The following is a 27,067-nucleotide window of genomic DNA, read 5'->3' as shown; positions in this document are numbered from 1 at the left end:
TTCTGCTTCCTCTTACTCTCTATCTCTTTCGTCATCCAGGGAGCTCTGACTTTGGTTGCCCTATCTTTCCCCCCTCATGGGAATGTACCTAGACTATACCTGAACCATCTCCTCTTTAAATTCATTGTTCAATTACAGTTTTGCCTGCCAATCTTTGATTCCATTTACCCGGGCCAGAGCCGTTCTCAACCCACTGAAATTGGCCCTCCTCCAATTATTACTCTAGATTGCTCCTTGACCTTTTCCATAACTAATCTAAACCTTATGAAACTATGATCACTGTTCCCTAAATGTTCCCCCACTGACATGCGCTCCATTTGACACACTTCATTCCCCAGAACTAGATCCAACAATGCCTCCTTCCTCGTTGGGCTGGAAACATATTGATCAAGAAAGTTCTCCTGAGCACACTTCAGAATTCCTTCCCCCTCTTTCCCCTTTACACTGTTACTATCCCAGTCTATATTAGGATAGTTGACGCCCCCCATTATCACTGCTCTATAGTTCTTGCACCTCTCTGTAATTTCTCTGCAAATTTGCTCCTCGATATCTTTCCCACTAGTTGGTAGCCTATAGATACATCCAGTGGTGTAATGGCACCTCTATTGTTTCTTAACTCTAACCAAATAGATTCTGTCCTTGACCCCTCAAGGACATCCTCTCTCTCCAGCATTGCAATATTCTCCTTAATCAATACTGCCACCACCCCAGCTCCTTTCTTTCCTTCCCTATCTTTTCTGAACATCTTGTATCCAGGAATATTTAGTACCCAATCCTGCCCTTTTTTGAGCCAGGTCTCCATTATCGCCACTACATCATATTCCGATGTGACTATTTGCACCTGCAGCTCACCAATCTCACTTACCACACTTTGTGCGTTTACACACATGCACTCTAAACCTATCTTAGACCTTCTCGTATTTTCTCTTGGTCTGATCCCACCTAATACTGTACTAATTTCTTACTCTAGTGCTCTCTGTCTCTTCCAATCCTTTGTGCACCTTATTTCTCCTTTCTAATGCTACACCCTAGTGCCCATCCCCCTGCCAAATTAGTTTAAATCCTCCCCCACAGCACTAGTGAACCGCCCCGCGAGGACACCTGTCCCAGCTCTGTTGAGGTGCAACCCGTCCATCTTGAACAGGTTCCCCCTGCCCAGAACTGGTCCCAATGCCCCAAGAATCTCAAGCCCTCCCTCTTGCACCATGTCTCTAGCCACGTATTAACCTGCCTTATCTTCCTATTTCTGTACTCACTAGCGCATGGCATTGGGAGTAAACCTTTGAGGTCCTGCTTTTTAACTTCCTCCCTAGCTCCTGAAACTCTGACCGCAGGCCCCTTTTCTTTCCTATGCCATTGGTAGCCACATGGACCATGACTTCTGGCTGGTCCCCTTCCCCCCAGAATGTTCTGCACCCTCTCCTTGATGTCCTTTACCCTGGCACCAGGGAGGCAACACACTATGCAGGACTGATATCGGCAGTCACAGTAACGCCTATCTGTCCCCCCAACTATTGAATCCCCAATGATTACTGCATTTCTACACTTCACTGTGTCCCCCTCTGCAGTCCTGGTGCCATGCTCAGGACTGTACTCGTTCGAGGTGTCGTCACCCTCACTGGTATTCAATGCTAGAGCCACACACCCAGAAGATTCCTGCACTGCCTGCCTCTTCCTACTCTTTCGGATGGCGACCCACTTGCTTTCCTGAACTCTCTGTGGCTGCGGGATGACCACCTCCGGGAACGTACGATCCAGGAAACCTTCAGCCTCCCCAATGCTCTGCAGTGACTCCAGTTGCCCCTCAAACTCAGAAACCCTCAGCTTCAGCTCGACCAACTTGAGGCATTTTCCTGCACATGTGGCCATATTGAGTAAATGGATTTAGTTTGATTTCAAAATAATTATTAATTACTTGGTCTTTTTTCAATTTTATGTATTTTTTATTTAAGTTTTAAAAGTTTTAAAATTGATCGATTAGTTTATGGTCCCTTAGTTTAAACCGCTTAGCGCCTCCTTCCCCTTCTGCACCTAATTCCCACACTCACCAAATTCCCAATTGAAAGTCCTCACTCTGTTAGTAATTCACTGTGTTTGAGGTTCACTCTCTGCCTTTACCCAGCTCTGTGCTCAAGCTGAAAAATGGAGTTTGTTCAGTAAATTATTGTGCTATATCAACCCAGTTATTGCTTGAGCATTTAAGTAACTTGCTAGAAGCCTCTGGTGTTAGATCCTATTAGCTTTAAGCAATTAGTTTAGTTACATGCCACTAGCCAACTTTTCATTTTTATTAAAGTTCTAGCAATGTAAATTGTTTAGCAGAGTAAGCCAAGAAGGAAGACAAGCTGCATGTATAAATCCTTTTACAACAATCTTATCTCACTATCAAATCAATATTTTTGGTGCATATGCAAGTGATACTTTAAAGTGCTCTAGTGTCACTTATTAATATTGTCCTACTGTGACTTTATTGGAAACAAACACAATGATTATAGATGGAAAATGTCTCATGCTTTTCTGGAATGATGGACACCCTCCATTACTTCAATAACTTTGTAAATTCATCATAACTGTTAATATAATTTACATTTGATGCAATTTACAGGCCAATACTGAAGGAGAGAACTGCGACCAATGCAAAATAGGATTCTTTGACCTGCAGTCAGAGAAATATAATGGCTGTGACCAGTGTTTCTGTTCAGGGGTATCTCGTGAATGTGAAAGTTCTACATGGACCTATGATAATGTAAGAATAATTGAATTGCAAAATAACTTTTGTTTAATGTTAATGTTTTACAGTTTTGGGGGGAAATTTTCTGAGTTTGCACTAAAGGCAGTCAGCTCATCCACTAGCCATGCACATTGGGAAATCATAGTTGCACTGCTTTTAATTTTCCATCCAGTAAATGAATGGAAAATTATTGGTGGTGTGACCAGGATTTCCTGATATGTGTGGCTGGCAGTGGTCAAACTTGGAGAAGCACCATTTTACTCTTCTCTCTCTAACTCATAGTTATAGGAAATGTTCGAGAGCCTTATCACTAGTAAATGCTCCCATTTATATTTTGCAGTCAAGCTTGGAAAATTCTATGTAATGCATTTTATGGACTCCTCTGCTTCTATTGACATCCTCCTTTCCAGCAACTTAACGCTGTTACAATTTGTGTTTATTCTCCTTCCTTTAATTTTTTCCACTCTTCTCTATTGATTGTGTTCTACATTGAAGCTATCGTCCTTAGTTGAAAAAGTCGATCAGTAAAACTTATAAATCTTTAAGAATATTGTCAGCTATATTTTTTGATATGGCTGCAGTTTAGACTTGAATGGTTAGAAATAGGTTTTCGACAAACTCAAATGGAAGTGTGCTGTTTGCATACAATTTTCCAAGGCCACCTCCTAACATAAACATGCATAATTGTGGGTGCACATTTGGACATGTGCAGGGAGCATGCTAGTGGTGGGAGTGGAAAATTGGATGTCGTGAGATTTAAAGAGATGGAGACAATTAAAATAAGAATAAGGGACAAAAACCCCAAAAGCCTTTGGAAAGGTTCAGAAAGTATTTCAACCCTTAATTGGCTTTTTCCAAGGCAGAAGGGGACTAAGAAGTGATGGAAAAAAAAACAAAAGTGCAAGCATGAGCTGCTCGGTTCCCAACACCCTTTTTGATGGCTACTGAATGGAGGTGATGGTGCATGGAGTGGTTGTGAAGATGAGAACGTAAGAACATAAGAAATAGGAGCAGGAGTAGGCCAAATGGCCCCTTGAGCCTGCTACACCATTCAATAATATCAGGGCTGATCTTCTCCCTCAACTCCACTTTCCCACCCTATCCCCATATCCTTGATTCCCTTAGTGTCCAAATATCCATCGATCTCAGCCTTGAATATACTCAATAACTGAGTATCCACAGCCCACTGGGGTGGAGAATTCCAAAGATTCACAACCCCTCTGAGTGAAGACATTTTTCCTCATCTCGGTCCTAAATGGCCGAACCCTTATCTTGAGACTGTGCCCTCTAGTTCTAGACTCTCCAGCCAGGGAAAACAACCTCTCAGTATCTACCCTGTCAAGCCCCCTCAAAACTTTATATATTTCAATGAGATCATCTCTCATTCTTCTAAACTCCAGAGAATATAGGCCCATTCTACTCAATCTCTCCTTATAGGACAACCCTCTCATCCCAGGAATTAATCTAGTGAACCTTGGTTGCATCCCCTCCAAGGTAAGTATATCCTTCCTTAGGTGAGGAGACCAAAACTGTACACAGCACTCCAGGTGTGGTCTCACCAGAGCCCTGTACAATTGCAGCTAAACCTCCTTATTCGCATACTCCAACCCCCTTGGCTAATATACCATTTGCCTTCCTAATTGCTTGCTGTACCTGCATGTTAACTTTTTGTGATTCATGTACAAGAAAACCCAAATTCCTCTGACTACCAATATTTCTTAGTCTCTCACCTTTTAAAAAATATTCTGCGTTTCTATTCTTCCTACCAATTCTTCACATTTTCCTACATTGTTCCATCTGCCACCTTCTCGCTCACTCACTTAACCTGCCAATATCCCTTTGCAGTCTCTTTGCGTCCTCCCCACAGCCTGCTTTCCCACCTAGCTTTGTATTGTCAGCAAACTTGGATACATTACACTCGGTCCCCTCGTCTAAGTCATTGATATATATTGTAAACAACTGAGGCCCAAGCACTGATCCTTGCGGCAGCCCACTTGTTACAACGTGCCAGCCCGAAAATAACCCGTTTATTCCCTATTACTCTCTATTTTCTGTCCGTTAACCAATCCTCAATCCATGCTAATATATTATCCCCAATCCCATGATCCCTAATCTTGTGTAACAACCTCTTGTGTGATATCATATTGAATGTCTTTTGAAAATCCAAATATACTCCAGCCACTGGTTCCCCCTCATTTATTTTGCTAGTTACACCCTCAAAAAATTCTAAAGGATTTGTCAAACACGATTTCCCTTTCATAAAACTGTATTGACTCTGCCTAATCCTATTATGATTTAAGCGCCCTGTTACTACGTCCTTAATACTGGATTCTAGTATTTTCCCGACTACAGATGTCAGGCTAACTGGCCTATAGTTCCCTGTTTTCTTTCTCCATCCTTTCTTGAATAACGGTGTTACATTTGCTGCCTTCCAATGCATGGGGACCGTTCTAGAATCTAGGGAATTCTGGGAGATCAAAATCAATGCATCCACTAACTCTGCAGCCACCCCTTTTAAAACCCTAGGATGTAGGCCATGAGGTCCAGGGGATTTGTCAGCTTTTAGTCCCATTAATTTCTCCAGTACTTTTTCTTTACTAATCTTAATTGCTTTAAGTTCCTCACTCTCATTAGACGCTTGGTTCCCCACTATTTCTGGTATGTTTTGTGTCTTCTACTGTGAAAACAGATGCGAAATATTTGTTTAACGTCTCTGCCATTTCCTCATTCCCCATTATAATTTCTCCTGTCTGCCTCTGCCACTAAGGGATCCATGTTTACTTTTGCTAATCTCTTACTTTTTACAAACTTGTAGAAGCTCTTACAGTCTGTTTTATATTTCTTGCTAGTTTAGTCTCATATTCAATTTTCTCCCTCTATCAATTTCTTGGGTCAAGCTCTGCTGATTTTTAAAACCCCCTCAATCCTCAGGCTTACTACTCTTTTTGGCAATATTGTAAGCTTCTTCTTTTAATCTAATACTATCCTTAACATCTCTAGAAACCCACAGAGGAGAGATTACACAAACTAGGGTTGTATTCCCTGGAATTTAGAATTTTTTAAAAATTCATTCATGAGTTGTGGGCATCACTGACAAGGCCAGCGTTTATTGCCCATCCCTAATTGCCCTTGAGAAGGTGGTGGTGAGCTGCCATCTTGAACCACTGCAGCATGTGTGGTGAAGGTACTCCCACAATGTTGTTGGGAAGGGAGTTCCAGGATTTTGACCCAGTGACACTGAAGGAATGACAATATATTTCCAAGTCAGGATGGTGTGTGACTTGGAGGGGAATGTGCAGGTGCAGGTGGTGGTGTTCCCATGTGCCTGCTGCCCTTGTCCTTCTAGGTGGTAGAGGTCGTGGGAGGTGCTGTCGAAGAAGCGTCAATGTAAATGTCAGTTGAAAACAGGATCTAAACATAAGTCACCTGGTAAAAAAATATAATTCAGTATCAGTCGAGTCACTATGCAGTAAATTGATTCTAACAATGAAGAAAAAGACAATTATGAGAAAGTGTTAATAAAATTTGATTAAATTAAGAAAGACATGGGGGCCCTGAAATTCCACGAGGACTCTTCTTGCCTTCTGTCTAACTTCAGAAGGGGGATTGGCATAACTGCACAGAGAAACGGCATAAACGGCTGTTTTCAGCCATGAATGCCATTTCTCTGGGGGTTTTGCCAAAGTTATTGTGAGACTGAGAAAACCCTCAGAATTTCAGGACCGGGATTTTTGGTGAGGTGCATTTGATCACCTATTACACTGATGGCTTTTTATTATGAGTAAGCTGATTTTTGATTATGCCTCTTTCAAAGTATTGTTCATGCTAACAGTGAGATGTCTAAAAGAAATTAGTTTCTTTGACATAGAATACCTATGCATTTTTTCTTAAATTTTGTCTTTTAGGTGACTGACATGTTTGATTGGTTCCTCACTGATTTGCAAGGTATTTCAAAAATTCTGCATAGGCAGGAGATCTTGGATGGATCTCAACTATTGCAGCTGAGCATTAACGACTATGGAGACAGCAGGATTTTACCACCTCTGTATTATTGGAGTGCACCAAGTGCATATTTGGGCCAAAAGGTATTTAACTTAAAAAGGTGTCTGTGTATTTATATTATATTAAAACTGTTCACTGACTGCAACATTCAAAAGGTATTGCACCTGAAGGTGTCATTGTGAAGGTTACATTATTTGATTCATTCAGTATAGTGGGGCTCAGCCAAGATTACCATGACAGTCACACTATACTGACCTTTATAGCTCCCTCTCCTGGAACTTATCAGCAATAATCTCTGTGCTTATCTAAGCACTTCCAACATAACCCTCGCTGCCCATAATCGCTCCACTTGTTAGTGTATCAAGTCCATGCTTCACAGAACTTCAACCCTCTGATTGGCGCTTCGACCCATTTGAACTCTGCATGCAATTCAGGTAAACAACCGGTTATGCAGGATTACAGCTCTGCATCTAGCTCTGTGCTGACCCTGTGAAGGCAGGTCTCTATAGTCATTGTCAGGTAAGTACGACAATGACTGCATGTGTGGTTGGTGGCATCTCAGCAGGTATGGCCAATCGGGCTATGCTGGCTGCTGATCACCTTGGCACGCCTTCCTTTATGCAGTACCACTGAAAGCATGACATACGGTGATTTGGATGCTTCTAAGGAAGCATCCAGCATTATCGTTAGTTAGGCATTCACATATGTTAATAATGCCATCGGGTCTGCTGTCCTAGCCTTCAGGAATAGTACAGTTTGCAGCACTAATCATTTGCCAAAGTGGGTTATGTGCACCTCTGTCTGTAGACACAGGTGTGAGGGTACCAGCGGGTGAACACAGCAACCTGATCTGCCTGGCATTTCTCCATTGGTTTTCCTCTTCCTCCAAGAAGCTCAATAGGAGATTCTAATTGGGAAACTCATTGGAGGCAAAAAAAAATAGAACTGCGTAATTGGTCTAAAAACTTATAAAAACCCAAATCTTAGTAGAAAAAAACAAGAAATAATGAAGAAAAATGGCGGCGTACCTAAAATATATTTATTTTAACATTATTGTGTTTTTTAACCCATTTAATTAATATTACCTTGCATCCCTCGATGCTTAATTCACATGAGTTTAATTAGGGCTGCAATGTCATATGTGCCCAAATATAGGGGAATGTCATAATATTTAAAGCTCCTGTCCATTTCACTTCCTGTCCCTGATGTTTTATGCACTAGAAATAGGTGCGTGACATAAAGTGGGCAGATATCCTGTAAAATGGGTTAACCTGTTCGTAAAGTCTACTCTTTCAGTCCATAATGAGAAGTCAATAGCTTATCAATAATTTTGATTTGAATGTATCCTTAAAGCACTGAGCTGGAGAGGCATTTGAGTAAGTGGAGAACATCTCAATAAACGTGCAAGATTTTCCAGGATAACTAAGACAGTTGAATTTTCAAGTTCTGATGATTATGGAAATAACAACCGATTAGCTGTGTATTGAATGTATTATGTCAAATTATGGCATCTAGTTTACAAGTCATTTGCTTTTCCAAGTCACAGTAATAATTTAAATGCTTCTTTCTGAAAAAGGTATAAAATATTTGAGCATCTTTATTTTCATGTCATTATGTTAGAAAAATGATATATTGGCTGCTTAAATGCTTGTCATTAAATCACACAGCATGATGGTTTATAATCAGGAAGAAAAATTAACTCTATTCATGTAGGGATAGTACTGCAGTATTAATGACTTGTACTTTAGAAGATAGTTGTATAAAGGGGCAAGGAATTTGTTTGCAAGTATTGACATTCTCTTCAGAAAGTAAAGGATTTATTGTTCACATTTTTATGGCACATAAACTATTGTTAATATTTATAAATTAACTTAAAATTGCAAGTGCACTGACTGAGAGCAAGCCAATTCATAGTGAAAGAGACCATAGCAATTATACATATACTGTCTCTTGGATGAGTAGTGACCTGTTATCAGTAATAACCTATTATGATGATAAATAACCTATCTTTCAAGATTCTGGCTGAATGCACACTCCAGTAGTTTCACCAAAACCTAGAACATTAGCTATCATTTTTAGATTGACGAGAATGACAGCAGTGTGTGGAGTGTCTGCATGGATAGCTACAGACTTTTTTTTACCCGATTGAATATATTTAATGCAATCCACTTGAAAAGTGCAAAGTGTCCCTTTTCAAAGCAACCCCCAACATATCAGTTGACTAAACGTTGTTTGCACAGTGACCTAAAGGATAGCTTACTGAGCTTCTGATTGGCTACTGAGTTGAATTCAAAACCTTGCTGTCCTTTTTAAAGAGCATTTTGTTTATATACACGGTCCCCACCATTAATACCGTCCACACTTACCATGAGCAGCTGCCTATATCGGGCAAAAGGCGCTAATTGTTTGGCATTTACGCTGAAGTCAGTTATAAAGGCGCTGCTTTTAACGTATTAAGCACAGGTTTTTTCCCTTATCCATTTCTGAAAGCTGCTTGAGAGTTTGTTTTTCTTCTTCTCCCACATTCCTTTCTTGCTGTACTCTCCCGTTCAGTTGGATAAAAGGTCAGCCTCCCATGAGAGAGGCACTGGGGGTGCACCTCGTAGAAGCACAAGATTAGGGAGCAGAAAATTGCAGTAGGCATCAAGGGCGAACAGTGGGATGGCAAAAAGAAGCAATGCAGCAATAGCTTCTCTGAGGAATACTCATACTGTTGCCATGCAGGCCCTGGGCTTCTCCTGTTTGGACAGGCCAGGGTACTGGATGAATAAGGGCTTCAGTAATCTCAATGTTCTTTTTGAATCTGTTCTCATAGAATTAGTGGACATGTTGAAATAGAACCCGGAGACAGCTGCTTGTGTAGCTGGGCATGGGTGTTGTCTTATCTCTCTGGATGATAACACTTCTGTACCCTTGTTCCCCTCCATCCAACTATTGCACAAGTGTCAAATAGCATGTAGGATCAGGCTGCCCCTGCAGCTGCAAAAGTGGGGTGCAGCTTTCAGCCTGTACCTCTCAGGCCTGCACTCACACAGATTGATGACCATTACCATTTTATGAGCCTTTGACAGAAACACAGCACCCAGCCACCTACCATTCTTCAATCACTGGGGGAAGCACCTTGTAGAAGAACAAGATTGGGGTGTAGAGAACTGTAGTAGATACCAAGGGTAAACTCTGAGGTGGCAAACAATAGCAACGCAGCAATGTATGTCAATAAAATGGGATGACACTTAATTTGCATTGTGTCCAGAGAGTGTGCCTGTAACAATATTGTAAATTGGAACCTACGGTAAGAAGATTGGCTTGCTTGGCACTAAAGAATACCTTAGAGTGTTGTTGAGGGCATATATTTCCAAGAAATGGATACGATGCATGGGAGGAAGTAATCATGTCATGATGTGAAGGACTCATTAATCAGATTTTTATAGGTACTTTGGTTGTTAGCAGTTTTTGATCACCAATGGCATGCTCAACATCCTCAATGTCAACTGTCTGTACCCTCCTTTCTGGCAGCTCCATGTGTGTTTCATTCAGGGGTCGGTGCTGGGTCCCCAACTCTTTACAATCTATATTAACGATTTGGAGGAGGGGACCGAGTGTAACAGTGCAGATGATACAAAGATGGGAGGGAAAGTAGAGAGTGAGGAGGACATAAAAAACCTACAAGGGGATATAGACAGGCTGGGTGAGTGGGTGGAGATTTGGCAGATGCAATACAATATTGGAAAATGTGAGGTTATGCACTTTGGCAGGAAAAATCAGGGAGCAAGAAACTGGAAAGTACTGCAGTACAAAGGGATCTGGGGGTCCTAGTGCAAGAAAATCAAAAAGTTAGTATGCAGGTGCAACAGGTGATCAAGAAGGCCAACGGAATGTTGGCTTTTATTGCTCGGGGGATAGAATATAAAAACAGGGAGGTATTGCTGCAGTTATATAAGGTATTGGTGAGACCGCACCTGGAATACTGCATACAGTTTTGGTCTCCATACTTAAGAAAATACATAGTTGCTCTCGAGGCAGTACAGAGGAGGTTCACTCGGTTAATCCCGGGGATGAGGGGGTGGACATATGAGGAGAGGTTGAGTAGATTGGGACTCTACTCATTGGAGTTCAGAAGAATGAGAGGCGATCTTATTGAAACATATAAGATTGTGATGGGGCTTGATCGGGTGGATGCAGTAAGGATGTTCCCAAGGATGGGTGAAACTAGAACGAGGGGGCGTAATCTTAGAATAAGGGGCTGCTCTTTCAAAACTGAGATGAGGAGAAACTTCTTCACTCAGAGGGTAGTAGGTCTGTGGAATTTGCTGCTCCAGGAAGCTACATCATTAAATAAATTTAAAACAGAAATAGACAGTTTCCTAGAAGTATAGGGAATTAGGGGTTACGGGGAGTGGGCAGGAAATTGGACATGAATTTAGATTTGAGGTTAGGATCAGATCAGCCATGATCTTATTGAATGGTGGAGCAGGCTCGAGGGGCCGATTGGCCTACTCCTGCTCCTATTTCTTATGTTCTTATGTTCATTTTGCACAGTGCAGTATACAGCAAACCACAGTGATGCATAACATTCTGGCTGGGCTGTATTGGAGGAAACCCATTGACCTGTTGAGGCATCAGAATTGTTGTTTCAACATTCCTATGGTGTGCTTGTTGACAGCTCTCAAAGACGCATGGGCTTTATTAACCCTGTGTTCGTGGATGTCACACAGGTGTCATAAACTGGATTGTCTTCATCTTCAAAGAGTCTACCTTGTACTTTTCGTCAAGTACAAACAATGGGAGAATGAAGGACTAGCATAAAATAAAAGGATCATGACAGATTCTGGGAAAGTGAATATTGACCTACAGGATCCTATGCATTTGGTCTCAGACTAACAGCATATTGATGGAATGGAAGCCTTTGTGATTCCTGAAAGCTGCACTATTGGTGCAATAAATGCAGCAGGAGCATGTAGCTTAAGAGTTATAACATCTATGATGCTTCTTTTTTAGAATTTCTGCAATCTGAGTAAAACCCACCATGCATGACTGATTTTTTTTGGAAGAATTATTATCACATCGGAGGAGCAAGATAAAGACACAGAAAAGCATAGAACTTATAACACGAAAACACATTTGCACCAATCAGTCCGTGTCAGTGTTACCCTCCATGCGAGTAAATAGTTCTAATCACATTTATCCACCCTGTTCCCATAATCCTTTCAACCCCTTTTCCTTCATCAATTAGATTCAAAAATCTAATTTTGAATATTGACATAGTTTCTGTCTCAACCACTAACCTTGGAATTCTACTTCCTCACAATTCTCTGTGTAAAGAAGTTCCTTTTGCTTCAGTTCTAAATCTCTTATATTTAATCTTGTATCTATGGCCCCTCATTCTTGACCCCTTAACTACTGGAAACAATCTGCTTCTCTCTACCCTGTCCCATACTTTCATAATTTTGAACACTTCCATCATATTGCCCCATAATCTGTGTTGTTTTAATGAAAAAATATCCAATTTTTCAAGTCTTTCCCTGTATTTGTATTTCCTCATACCTGGCAGCATTCCAGTGAATCTGCATTGTACCTTTCCTAAAGCCTCAATATCCTTCCTATAGTGCGGAGCCTAATACCACACATGGTACTCTAACTGAGGTATTATTAAGGTTTTATATAGGCTCATCATTATCTTTTGGCTTTTATATTTTACATCTCTTGTGAGACAAGGAGAAAGAAAAGGTCAAAGAGAGAGAAGATATCTCTGGCTGCAAGAAATGCAAACTGAGGTAGATAACATGGCTGTCTAAAGCAAAGATTTGAAGGAACATGCTTCTACATGTCAACATCATAAAATGATGAATTCATCTCTACCTGAAAAATGTTGAGTCACCACAGTCAGAAGCTTCCCCTTTAACCCACATCTTGGGGGGAATTTTAACTTCCCCTACCTGGCAGAAACCAGGTGCAGGCAGTTAAACAGGAGCGAGTCAATTACCCATTACATTCCCGCCCTGCAGAGATTTTAAAGCCATTGATTTTGGTGGTGGATGAGGCATCCACCTGAATCAAATAGAAGCCTCATATATGTATGCAAATTGAGGTCCTATTACATCAGTAGGACCCTGATGGTCAGAGCAGGGTGCACGCTACCATCGCACTCAGTGGAAGCTGTTCTGAAGACCGAAGAAGCCACAAAAAATGTTAAGCTTTCCTTTGTGGGTCCAGGAGGAGCAGGAGAGCTCCTACGAGCTCTCAAAGGAAGTTATGGCCTCAGCTGCCTCGGGCTTTCACCAACATTCCCACCCACAAGACCCTGCGGAAACCCTCTCCCAACCACTTACCTTCTAGCTGACTGTTAGCCTCTGGGCTATGTGATTTAAACCAGCTGGCTGCCGATCAGTTGCTTTATTCCAACCTGTTACGGGCGAGCAGCTGACTGGTGGGATATAAATGAGGCCAGTTAAAATAGCCCAGGTCTGAAATTTATGACAGTGGGTGCATTTCTGAGTTGCCCCTTGTCTATACTTTGAGATGACAGGAGATAGGTGTATTTCGGGCCTAAGGGAAAAGTGAATGTGATGCTGTGCAGAATGGCTTCAACCTGCTGCAGAAGGATATTATGCCGCTGACTTTCTTTACCTTCCTCTGACTTAGTGCACGTTGAGTGAAGTACACACAAGGTGCACTCCACTTGACTGGATTTCAGCTCACCTGCAGTTCTGGATTCAGGACTGGGTTTACAGTCCTGCCATACCTCCAGCACAGGAATGGCCCATGGAATGGGCACGCACCTATAATTGAGGGAGGAAAGTGAACTCCTGCAGTAGGCTGAGAGGCCTGCAATGGTAGTTATGGCCCCTGACTTTGGGTCCTTCAAAAAACAGTAAAAACCCAGGTGAGAAATGAGCTGGAGGCATACACACTCCTATCTCATTAGTGTGCATTGAGTTACATCTTCCACTTGCTGCAGGTGAAAGTTCTCCATCTTGGTTTGGGGATACCCCTAGAAATGCACATAAAGTGCAAAGTATCCTTGCCTGTTACCAACTACCCGCATTCACGTAGCTCAGGATGTCAGACTCAATTTAAACCCTCTGGCCTAGAAATTTGATGGCTCCGCGCCTGTTTTTCGAGCGCTAAATGGGTATCTAAGATTGCAAGATGTTGGGAAGGAAGCGCACGCTTATTATGAGCCAAAAGTATGCTGCCAGTCACATTGGTGTAGGTAAAAAAATTGGTGTCCAGATACATACCTGAAACAGCCGTTAGTCCCTTTGCATATTTAAATAAAGGGATTAATGCCTTTGAGGCCTCCTCTGCAATATTGATTTGCCCTGAGGCAGTTGGTGCAGGTGCTGGTTGCATTCAGGATAACCAACTGTACATGCGGCCTAAGCCACAGTTCCTAAAGGGACCGCTGTAGCCCGTCACCAAAAGAGTAAGTTTGCGTCAAAATGCAAGAGGACATTAATAAACTTGCAGAATGGGCATGTAATTGGCAAATGAATTTCAATTCAGATAAGTGTGAGGTGGTGCGTTATGGTAGGAAGAATAAGGAGGCCACATATTGCTTGGATAATAAGAGTCTAAATAGCATAGACGAGCAAAGCGATCTCGGGGTACAGAGACACAAATCACTAAAAGTAGCGACGCAGGTTAATAAGCCCATAAAAAAGGCAAATCAAGCACTGGGGTTCATTCTTAGAGGGATAGAATTGAAAAGCAGAGATGTGTTAAACTTGTTTAGAACCTTGGTTAGACCACACTTGGAGTACTGTGCACAGTTCTGGTCTCCATATTATAGAAAGGATATAGAGTCTTTGGAGAGGGTGGAAAAAAGATTCACAAGGATGATACCAGAGAGGATATACTTATCAGGAAAGACTGAACAGGCTGGGGCTCTTTCCTCTAGAAAAGAGAAGACGGAGGGGTGACCTGATAGAGGTCTTTAAGATAATGAAAGGGTTTGATAGGGTGGACATAGAGAAAATGTTTCCACTTGTCGGGGAGACCAAAACTAGAGGTCATAAATATAAAATAGTCATTAATAAATTCAATAGGGAATTTACTCAAAGAATGATAAGAATGTGGAACGTTGTACCACAAGGAGTAGTTGAGGCAAATAGCATAGATGCATTTAAGGGGAAGCTAGATAAGCACATGGAGAAAGGAATAGAAGGACATCCTGATAGGGTTAGATGAAGTAGGAAGGGAGGAGGCTTGTGTGGAGCATAAACGCTGGCATAGTCCATTTGGGCCGAATGGCCTGTTTCTGTGCTGTAGTTTCGATGTAACTCGATATTAAAAATACTTATCTGAATGTGAAGTCGGGAGAAGCACGAGTGTTCCACCTGACTCCAAATTTACCCGCACGCTGCTGCCGCCCACACTCTGATCATGACTTTGAGCCTCCCCCAATTGCCAACAGCACCCTCTGCAAAAGTTGCCACTACCCTATGTGATCCCAGCCACCGCTACCCTTTCTCTCAGTCGGCCTCCCTCTCCCAATCGCGCCCCCCCCCCCCCCCCCCCCCCAGTCCCCTTTAAGGACTTACCTGAGGGATGCTGCTGACGACGCAGTGGCCCGATCGTTGAGAACTCTTCTTCGGCAAGCTGCCTGGGGATACCCATTAGGTGCCCGCAGCTCGCTGGTTCGATGATAATGAGGTTTGAGGCATTAGGGTCACCTCTGGCCTATCCATTCAGGTGCAAGGATCATTCCCTCCCTGCACCCACTGTGTGCCCGTTTTTGGGTGCAAATGAATTTTTACTACTCTAGATATAACAATATCAAAGATATGAAAACCCTGTGAAATTGTCTGCAACTAAATAAATTTTATGAAGAAAAAACTTGTCGAGTTATAAAATGTCTGAAGCCAATGTCATAACACGCTTGCCTGCAATTTGTTGTGTCCACTCATTATAGAAGTATTTTATCCAGTGTGACCCCATTGTCAATCTTCTATTTTTAATGAATATGTTTGAAATTAAGCCAACAAAAAGGAATACTTTTTAAATTATAAATCTAAGGAATTTCAGTGTTTCCTTTCTAGACTGATGGAAATGCTTGTGATTTATTTGCTTCTCATAACAATAAATAGCAAAGACGAAACAACTAATTGATTTGTCAACCATGATAGCCGAACGCAAATATTAATAGACTGTGCTGCATGCCTGCATCCTGTTTGTGGAAGATTCCAAAGCTCGCAAAAACAATTTTGTTTGGATTTTTCATTAAGAGTTTAATTTACAGTTTGCCTCGTAATTTTCAGTCATGCTGGATCAATATCCTGAGGAAATCTTGCAGTCATCTCCAAACTAAGAATGTATTTTTTGATGTGTAGACTTCTTAAAATTATGTTTACGTTGTAAAATTATGTGAGTGAAAATGCTGACCTGAAGATCCACTTTGACATATCCTCCTCAGAATAAGTACAGAGCAATTTTTTGACTCATGATTAATGGATTGAATATATTTAAAGTTGCAATACATCATAACGTAATTTTTACAGAGCAACTATAGTATATTGTAGGCACAGCACAGGAGGAAGCCATTCGGCCCATCGTGCCATTTAGTCCCACTCCCAGCTCTTTCCCCATAGCCCTGTAAATATTTCCCTTCAAGTATTTATCCAATTCCCTTTTGAAAGTTACGATTGAATCTGCTTCCACCACCCTTTCAGGCAGTGCATTCCAGATCATTACAACTCGCTGCATAAAAAAATGTTTCCTCATGTCGCCTCTGACCCTTTTGCCGATCACCTTAAATCTGTGTCCCCGGTTACCTACACTTCTGCCACTGGAAACAGTTTCTCCTTATTTACTCTGTCAAAACCATTCATGAGTTTGAACGTCTCTATCAAATCTCCCCTTAACTTTCTCTGTTCGAAGGAGAACAATCCTAGCTTCTCTAATCTCTCCACATAACGGAAGTCCCTCATACCTGGTATCATTCTAGTAAATCTCTTCTGCGCCCATCCTACAAAAATGATTTGAAGATCATTTGTCTTATGCAGTGAGTATAGTAAGTGGAAACTGTGGGTGCTAAATTAGACCGTGAAGCACCCGTTGTTTCGGCGCTACCCGGCTCGCTGACATCCAAGATGGCGTCTTGGATATGCATGCACATTTCCAGCGTGACATGCGCCGGATGCCATCTTGGTATAGGAGTTAGCACAGGCGCAGATAACGAACGCTGGAATCATGTAAAATAAGGAGAAAATGGATACAATCAGTGTGCAACGCTGATTTAAAGTGATAGACACTATTTTGGGACATAACGCTCAACTCAACGCACAGTCTTAACCCCGACCATCTGTCTTAGAGTCCCTGGAGGACCCCCCCACAAGCACTATTTAAAGGGACCATGCAGGATTTACAGGTTAATGGCTGGATTATTGCTTCTGGCTGCTGAGACATTTGTAACTATTTTTGGAGGTCTCCTAGACTTGAATACTAGGACGCGGGGACATGGCCTAACATTTAGAGCCAGGACATGCAGGAGTGAAGTTAGGAAATGCTTCTACACGCAAAGGTTGGAGAAGTTTGGAACACTCTTCTGCAGACAGCAGTTGATGCTAGCTCACTTATGAATGTTAAATCTGAGATTGATAGATTTCTGTGAACCAAGGGTATTAATGGATATGGGGCTAAGGCAGGTATATGGAGTTAGGTCACAGGTCCACCATGATCTCATTGAATGGTGGAACAGACTCGAGGTGCTAAATGCCACTGCCACTTGCTGCCTCCTGATATGCGCCACTTTTTCCTGCAAGAAAGCGGGACGTGTGTCTGGTTGGTGAGTCTGTGGAACTCCCTTCCCCAGAGAGTGGTGGAGGCAGGGTCGTTGAATATTTTTAAGGCTGAGTTAGATAGATTCCTGATTAACAAGGGAGTCAAAGGATATAGTAGGTAGACGGGAAAGTAGGGTTGAGGTCGCAATCAGATCAGCCATGATCTTATCATATAGCAGAGCAGGCTCAAGGGGTCGAATGGCCTGCTCCTGCTCTTAATTCGTATGTTTGTATGTGATGTGCCTGTCATAGTTGAATAGCTGACAGTGTGTGTGGCCTGTGAGTTGTGGGTGGGTGGCTTGAAACTGTGAGAATGTGTTGGAGTGAGAGGAAGCATCTGGTTGGAAGAGTTGAGTAGTGATGGAAAGAGTTTGTTGGTATGTGGGGGATGGCGGGTGTAGTGCGTGATGCAGTTGGTAGGAGGCGCCACTTGACAGTTGACCTCACTCACCTTGACCACTCGTCAAAGCATTGAACTTCTTCCTGCACTGCATCCATGTTCGTGGTGCTATGCGCCTGGCATTGACTTCATTCTCCGCTGCCTCCCACTGCCTTCTGGATATATGTCTGGAGGGCCTCTTGCCCCCCACCACCCCTCTCTGCGGATATAGGATGTCCCTCCTTCTGTCCACCTCTTGCACCAAGGCCTCTAGTGCACCAGCAGAGAACTTTGGTGCACGCACTCTCGCAGGCCTGGTACCAACTCAGGGGTATGGCATGCAGATTGGGGGATGTGGGATTTAGTACTGCGCAACCTTTATTCAATTAAAAGTTCTGAAAGCACAGAACGTGTCTTCTCTATATCATCAATTTGAAGTGGGTGCATTAAGCAGACAGTGTGTTCCTGGCGAGAAATAGAGTATTTACATCACTGAAATAAATTAATTTATAGGGCCTTAGTGAGGCTATCACACATTGCATATGAGATCATATACGCTGGCCCAGTCATCCACCGTTTTCCATCCAGTGTCCACGTGCTGACAAAAAATCAGTACAGGGTTTAAATTTTCCATGGTGCCTGAGGTTGCCTCAGAATTCCTCTGACGTATCATGGATTTTATCCAACCTTTTTTAATCTCCTGGAGGAAAGTTCTGTAAAATTGCTCCCTTGATATCCCTCTCCCCATAGATCATGAAGCTGAATTCCAAAATCTATCTAACCTTACCAGCTGCTTTCCGCATACAAGCCTCATTATCTATATATATGTAACTTATTGATGCCAACCTTCAGTGTTTTATGTGGGCAGTCGGTGTTTGGGTGACCCAGTGTAAAACTCCAAAATGATGAGAAACACACCAAATATCGAAAATCAAAATTTTCCTCAGAGAGAGCACAGGGCTGCCTTGTGAAAATAAGTCTTATGTTTCATTACATAGAAATTATAGCACAGAGCCAGACCTTTCAGCCCAACTGCTCTTTTCTAGCATTTATGATCCACACAAGCTTCCTCCCACCCCTCTTCATGTACCTCCCATCAGGCATTCAAGTATTTGTTTTTTTAACATAACTCATCAGTGCGTAAACATAGGGATGGGACCTGCATCTGTGTTTTACGTGTGCGATGTCTGATCTCCGTGCAGACAGTAGACTGTTATTTTCACCAAATAACAGGTACCAGCTACCTTTAAGAGATTTCTAAGAAACATCCTCCCTTTCAGAGATTGGACTCCCCTGCTGGTGGAAAGTGCAAATTGCATTGATTCCATGTGCAAGGCCTGGAATGGAACGCTAATTGCAGGTTCGTACTCGGGCAGGCCAAACTCGTGTCCTGCCTGCGCAGGGGTTATTGGGCTTGGGGTAATAGCGCACCACGCTACCTGTGCCCAAAAACGGCCCTCATCCAATTTTTTTCCCCCAGTGTGTTTTATTTACAAGTGTCATTTAAATTGATTTTGTGGCACTAGTTCTTAAATTTTATTTCTCTAACTTTTCACCAGCTCCTTAAGACATTGATTCTTGCTGCAGTGGAGTTCATCAGGTGCCAGGTGTCCTCTGGTACCTTGACCAAGTGGTCAGTTTTCATGTTTGATCCTTGATTATGGTTGTTGACAGGCTATTTGACTACTTGGGGCATTACATCTGAGGCTCATGTGATGTTCACACACATGCACCACCAGCAGAGAGCCTAACCAGGGTCATTGGGGCAATATGTCGCAGTCCCTGTCACCACTTTGGCTGAGATCCACCAACTCAGCACTAAGAGGATCAAACCTAGGACTGGCACTCATTTTTATGATCGTGAAGAACTAAAAGAAAATGACATTATTTGCAAACAAAGCATTCTGTTGTTGATTTTAATTCAGCTATTTGTGAAAAATAAGAATTGAATTACTCTCCTCTACCAAAACCGTTTACTACTCCAGAATCATCCTGGAGAGCAAAGGTTACCCCAGTTTCTTTTCTCCACTATCAAGAGTCTCCTCTGTCCCCTCTGCCCTCACCTCCAACTACAAATGCGAGAGCTCTTGCCACTAAGACTGAGACCATCCAGTCAGCTGCCTTTGCTGTTTCCCCCCCTTCCCCTTGCCCACCAAGCTAAACCTCCCTCCAGGCTTCCCTGTACCATAGCCCTGATCCCGTGGCTTTCTCTAGTTTCTCTCCTACCTCCCATTATGCGTTCTCCGAGCTGATTCTCGGACTGTCATGGACAGGTACAGAAAATAATCAAAAAGGCTAATGGAATGCTGGCCTTTACATCTAGAGGACTAGAATACAAGGGGGTAGAAGTTATGCTACAGTTATGCTATAGCATTTAAGGTGATTAGCAAAAGAACCAGAAGCGACATGAGGAAAAACTTTTTTACACGGTGAGTAGTTATGATCTGGAATGCGCTGCCTGAAAGGATGGTGGAAGCAGATTCAATCGTGGCTTTCAAAAAGGAATTGGATAAATACTTGAAGGGAAAAAATTTGCAGGGCTACGGGGAAAGAGCGGGGGAATGGGCCTAACTGGATTGCTCTTGCAAAGAGCTGGCAGGGGCTCAATGGGCTGAATAGCCTCCCCCTGTGCTGTTACCATTCTATGATTCTATACAAAGCCTTGGTTAGACCATACCTGCAGTACTGTGTTCAGTTCTGGGCACTGCACCTTAGGAAGGATATATTAGCCTTGGAGGGAGTGCAGTGTAGATTTACTAGAATGATACCCAGACTCCAAGGGTTAAATTATGAGGAGAGATTACACAAAATCTGAGATTGATAGATTTTTGTCGACCAAAGATATTATGGGATATGGGGCTAAGGCGAGTATATGGAGTTAGGTCACAGATCATCCATGATCTCATTGAATGGCGGAACAGGCTCGAGCGGCTAAATGACCTATGTTCCTATCTTGTCCATGAGATCGACTTCCTAATTCCTGGACTTCATTCCCACTAAACAGCTAACAACCCAACTTCCCTTCCATACCCCCATGCTAGCTGACAATGTAAATGGTTCCCTCTCCACAGGTGGTCTTCCCCTTTTCAAATCTACAGTCAGCATCCCCTCCACAAAAAAAAATGGAGCCCCTCTGTCCTTGGAATTAACTAACCCATCTCAACCTCCATTTCCTCTCCAAAGTCCTTGAACGTGTTGTTGCCTCCTAAATCCATGCCCATCTTCCCTGCAACTCCATATTTGAATCTCTTCAACTGGGTTTCCAACCATGCCACACCATTGAAATGGCCCTAATCTAAGTCATAAATGACATTCTCTGTGACTGTGACCGTGGTGCACTATCTCTCCTTGTGCCCCATAACCTCCCTGCAGCCTTTGACACGTTCGACCACCCCATCTTCCTCTAATGCCTTTCCTTTGTTGTCTAGCTCGGTTTGATGCCCTCTCTTTGTTCCGCTCCTACCTATCTAATTGTAGCCAGAGCATCTTCAGCAATGGCTATTTGTCACAGCCCGGCACCATTACCCTGGTGACCCCCAAAGATCTATCCTTGGCCCCCTCCTCTTCCTCATCTATATGCTATGCTTTGACAACATTATCCAAAGATATGGGATTGGCTTCCACATGTACGCCCAGCTCTACCCCTCCACTGCCTCTGTGTTAGCAGATTGCTTGTCCGACATCCAGTCTTGGATGAATTGCAATTTCCTCCAGTTAAATATTCGGAAGGCTGAAGCCATCATCTTGGCCCCGCCACAAACTCTGTCACTGCCACTGACTCCAGTCCCCATCCCTGGCTACTGCTTCAGGTTGAACCAGACTGCTCTCAAATTTGGCACCCCGTTCCACCCCGAGCTAAGCTTCCAGCCCTATCACAAAGACTGCCTACTTTTACCTCCGTAACATTGCCTGCTTCCATCTCAGCCCATCTGCTGCTGAAACCCTCATTCGTGACTTTGTCATCTACAGACTTGACTATTCCAATACTCTCCTGGATGCCCTCCCATTCTCCACCTTCCAGAAACTTCAGCTCATCCAAAGCTCTGCTGCCCATGTCCTGAGCTGCACCAAGTCTCGTTCATCCGTCACCCTTGTCCTTGCTGACCTATGTTGGCTCCTGGTCCACCACCACCCCAAATTTAAAATTCTCATTCTCGTCTTGAAATCCTTTATGATATTGCCCCTCCCTATCTTTGTTAGCTCCTCCCCTACAATCCCCCAGAACTCTCTGTTCTTCTGATTCTGGCTTCTTCTGCATTCCCCCTTTCCTCCCACCATGGCAACCGTGTTGTCAATTGTCTGGGCCCCACCCTCTGGTATTCCCTCCCTAAACCCTTCTGCCTCTCCACCTCTATCTCCACCCAGCCACAATGAAGGAAAGGTAATATATGTCCAAGTCAGGATGGCATTTGAATACAGCATTCAATCTTTTCTACCTGTACTTATTCTCGTAATCCTCAAGTTTTTTCTTTATCATATATTTATCCAGCTATTTTTGGAAAGGTATTAAATGGCACAGCAGTGAATGTGTGTGTGTGTGTGTGTGTGTGTGTGTGTGCATGTACAGTGGCGGGGAGGGGGGTGGTTGGGGTGGGGGTCACCGTTGAGACTTGTTAATTTATACTCACATCCTTTGGTTCTGCATTCAGTCCAAGTTAAATAATTTTCTTTTGTCAGTTTGGCATGATGAAATGATTTGGTACTTTTACTCAAACTGTCATTTGAACAACTATTATTGAAGAGATTACTGGTAATCTTCAAATTTCTAACTGTTGCCTAAAAACAACACTATGTGCCATTGGGAAAAAATTGTTAATAATTCAGAAATAGCAATGGTCCAGTGAAGTCTTGTTAATGGAAACTAAATTGTGATGATGTACAAGTTACAGTTTGAAATAGGAGTCATAAGAGCAAAGTTTAGTTTAAGACCTTTATTTTGTCTCATTTATTACAATATGATGGGTTATTATATTATGCATGATTTAGCAAAGTTATGATTTGATATTAAAATGCTTCAGTAGACCAGCATATATATGAAAAATGACAGCAATTTAAAGGTTAATGTGGGTTTTATTCTCAGATTTTGAAATGCCCTACAAGAACAACTCAAGTGCACATTTTAATCAGTAGAAGAGAGAACTTTATAAAAACATATTATTGTGTTTCTCTCACTGCAGCTGACAGCATATGGAGGGAAATTGATTTTCACCATCTCTGATGACTCCACAGGACATCTGTCGCACAATCAAAAGTCTCAAATCTTCTTAGAGGTTGGTGTTTATGTTTCACTTAGTTTGAGTTTTCCAAATTAGAGGCCAGCACCTTTTTCACTTTTTTATCCATTATCAATCACATGAAGAACAGGTGCACCAGTTATTACCAAGTACTATTCCTATCCATGCAGGATATCCATGTTAAGAAATGTGGGGGCAGATTTTCAGTTCGGGCCCAAAATGGTGCGGCATTGGCGGTGCGTCCAAAGCACATGGCGGTCGGGAGGCCTGAACTACTTTCGGGTTTGGGCCTCATTTCAATTTTTTCAGCGAGCTACGGGCACCAAACGGATGCTCTGCTGCAGCTCATCAGTTTCAGACCTCGGATAATCTGCGAGCTTCTGCATGGAGCTGGCTGACAAGTAGGGACAGTTGGGGAGGAGGAGCGGAACCCGTGGGGGGAGGGGTAAGACCAGACCGGCAATGTGCAGGAAGATTTTTGAGGGCTCAGGAGCATGGATGCTCTTCCTCGCCCCCCAAAAATCTTAAAAAAAGAAAAAGTTACTTTTTTGGAACGCCCTTTTAGGACTGTTGGTTAGGTCGCTCAACACTTGGAAAACTGGGACTAGTATGAAAAAAAAAGAAAGGCTTGCATTTATATAGCGCCTTTCATGATCTGGAGACTTCCTAAAGTGTTGTACGGCCAATTAAGTACTTTTGAAGTGCAGTCACTGTTGTAATGTAGGAAACACGGCACCCAATTTGCGCACAGCAAGATCCCACGAACAACAAAGTGATAATGACCAGATAATCTGTTTTTATTAAGTATTGGTTGAGAGATAAACATTGGCCAGGACACCGGGGAGTACTCCCCTGCTTTTCTTCAAAATAATGCCATGGACCTTTTAAATCCACCTGAAAGGGCAAACGGGGTCTCGGTTAACTGTCTCATCTGAAAGATGGCACCTCTGACAGTGCAGCGCTCCCTCAGAACTGCACTCGAGTGTCAGCCTATGTGCTCAGGTCTCTGGAGTAACTTTGCATGTTCTACCCATTTCTCCATGAAAATCGTAATTGGATCCTACAATCCCCATATGACCTGATCTGTATTTTTAAACTGTCTCCCACCTGTTTTGGGCAGAAGTGCTGGGTACCCATTTAAATGACTGCCTGAAAATTGATTGAGGAAGGCAAATGGTTATCAGGTAAGAAGCAGGTGGTTGGCAATTGAATCTCCCTCCCTCCTCTCATGAAATATACATGCTTTTATTGTGCATGAAACTAGGATTACTCAGAAGCATAAGGGAATCACAACTAATTACCCATTCTGGTCATCTGGAAGCATAATTTTTGAAGTTAATTCTGTTAATAATGAAGGATGCATGTAAAAAGTCCTCAATCTTTTTTCTCTCAAATTTATTATTCAATGAGTGATGCTTATTTTCACTACCCCCAGCATTGGATCAATATTCATGAATTGGACCATGTGCTACATTTTCCTTTCTTCATTAACCTTAATGAAAAGTAAATGTGAGTTTAACACTCTCATCTCTGAGTCAGAAAGCTGTGGGTTCAAGCCTCATTCTGGAGACCAACATATAAACTAGGTTGACACTTTAGTGCAGTACTGAGGGAGTGCTGCACTGTTGGGGGTGCCATCTTTTGGATGACATGGTATACTGAGGGCATGTTAACCCTCTAAGATTCGAAGAAGACCAGGGGAGTTCTTCCGGTGCCCTGACCAACGTTTATCTCTCAACAAACACTACTAAAACAATTATCTGGATATTCATCATATTGCTGTTTTGTCAGATCTTACTGTGGCTGCCACATTTCCTTACAGTACAGCAGTCACTACACTTAAAAAGAAACTTAGCCAGCTGTGAACCGGTTTGGGATGTCCTAAGGATGTGAAAGGTGCCATATAAATGCAAGTTAATTCTTCATTCTTTAAGCAATGGTGTAATTCTTTCATGTTTTACGTTATTATGACAATTCATATTTCTCTAAAAGAGGAATTTTAAAAAGTAAGTGCAGAGTGAGAAAACAAGTTGATTTTTCCATATTTAGGCCTTGTTAAGTTAATTATTGATGAACTCATCCAGAATTTTGCAGTTATGCAGGTAAATCAAAAAGTGTTCCATAATCCCATTGGGAGTATGGTAGAAAGGCTGGAAAATAGGTATGGATCCGGTTATACTGAGCACTTGGAGTTGCTGCAGGGCTTTTTAAGGGGTGCAGCCGTTGCCTTTCACCACCACCTTCTCAGGTCAATGGGAGATGGGCAATAAATGCTGGCCTTGCCAGCGATGCCGACATCCTGAGAATTAATTTTAAAAAACATTCCTGCTGCTCAACCGGACCTGACTGAATGCTTACGTCAGGCATCTGAATGGTGCACACGTTGCAATGGAATCATGGATACCAAATTTTCTGTTCTGAAATCTTTAATTGTTTATGTGAATGCTACATTTAATTCTTCCAAACCCTACAGTGACACCGATCTCTCTCCCTCTGTGAAATAAGGATCGAAACTGGGATTGTGATTTCGTGAGTAAGGGAACTTTCAGTGTAGCAACCAAAATTTGAATTCCACAAATTTGTTGTTGGTTAAGTGGAAAAAAGTAAATTCTATGCCTTGGCCTGAACCCAATAGACATACATTTAGCTTTGCTTTAGCTTCTAGCATGTTGTCTTTGGCTCTGCCTAAAACCCTCCATGCTCGGCCATCCAGCCCCATCCCAGCTGAGCAACTTTTCCTGAGCTCGGCAATCCCCCAAGCCCATCCTCCATGTGGCCACTTTTTCCTGCACTCAGCTCTACCTTCACCCAGGGATTCGATCATTAACCCCCTCTCCTGGTGATTAAATTTTCCCCCTTCTTCACCCCTTCCGCCTTCCTCCCCTTACCCCTTGCTCCTCTTCCACTTCCTTCTCTTCCCCCTCTTCTTCCCCTCCTCCTCTCTCCCCTCCCCCCTCTTCCCTCTCCTGGATGTGCTGGAAGCCAAAGCAAAGCTAACTGGTTAAAAGTGAAAAGTTCAGCATACTGCATATACTCAGACTGCACACATCAAATTCAGCTGACAGTCACAGGTCTGGACAAAAATGTGAAGTACAAGTCCTTGCTTTTGGGAGAGGCTGAAACCTTCAAGTGAAAACTGTAATGAAGGAATTAAAAGACATAAAAGACTGTCCAGTAGATGAATTTAATCATGTCATTGTGAAATATGTAATTTTTTTGAATTTTTTATTTTGTTTAAACCCTTATTTTGGATGTAAAGAAATTTTAATTACTGAGAAAGAAATGGCATTTTGAGTGAATTTGGGAACCCAGTGGCCAGATTGCACAATCAGAGGAACAAGTTTACATAGGCAAAAAGCCATTAAAAATGTCTGGCATGGCCCTTAATTTACTCAAGGATCCTGCTGGGTTCCCACCATAACTCTGGCGGGACCCACTGGAAAGAAGCAGGGACCCATTTATGCCAAGTTCCCACCTACTCTGGGGGTTCCTGGTCAGCCTTGAAATAGTCAGAACCTCTGTTTACTGCTTACAAGACCATTGTTGCCAAGAGGGTGGAACCGGTCACAGGACTGTTTTCCCAACTTAAAAGGGACCTGGCATATGTCCAGTGAGATGAGGTGTACTGACCTCCACAACAGCAGAGGGGGGCCCTACCAAGGGGCCCAGCCCAGGAAAGTGATCTGGACCCCTGGAGATTGAAAAGTATAAAAAAAATTATATTAGCCCCCTTACAAAAGGAGCCAAATGGGGGACAGAATGGATTCTCTGGGGATGGGTCTACCACGCCCCCAGATAGTTAGGACACACCAGAATTTTCAGCAGCATGGACCAAGTAGGAATCTGTGTTGGCCCCATGCTAATGAGGTTCCCTCCCACTTACCTTGCAAACTACAGTGTGTTTGCTGCAACTTTTCCATCTTTGGCCCCTGCCACAAAC

General features: G+C 42.7%; 1 protein-coding gene across 7 annotated transcripts in view; it reads left to right on the top strand.

The window, feature by feature from the left end:
- The window catches only part of lama2 (laminin, alpha 2), a 378,441-nt gene that overhangs the window by 139,031 nt on the left and 212,343 nt on the right, over window positions 1-27,067 (top strand). For all 7 annotated transcript variants that reach the window (XM_067984560.1, XM_067984559.1, XM_067984558.1 and 4 more), the window contains exons 11-13: window positions 2,606-2,746; window positions 6,637-6,816; window positions 23,071-23,163. In XM_067984560.1, coding sequence (XP_067840661.1) covers window positions 2,606-2,746; window positions 6,637-6,816; window positions 23,071-23,163 — 414 coding nt within the window. The remainder of the gene's footprint in view (window positions 1-2,605; window positions 2,747-6,636; window positions 6,817-23,070; window positions 23,164-27,067) is intronic.

This window comes from Heptranchias perlo, chromosome 5 (assembly GCF_035084215.1).
Source record: "Heptranchias perlo isolate sHepPer1 chromosome 5, sHepPer1.hap1, whole genome shotgun sequence".
Lineage (NCBI taxonomy): Eukaryota > Metazoa > Chordata > Chondrichthyes > Hexanchiformes > Hexanchidae > Heptranchias > Heptranchias perlo.
This window is presented reverse-complemented; position numbering and strand designations above follow the sequence as displayed.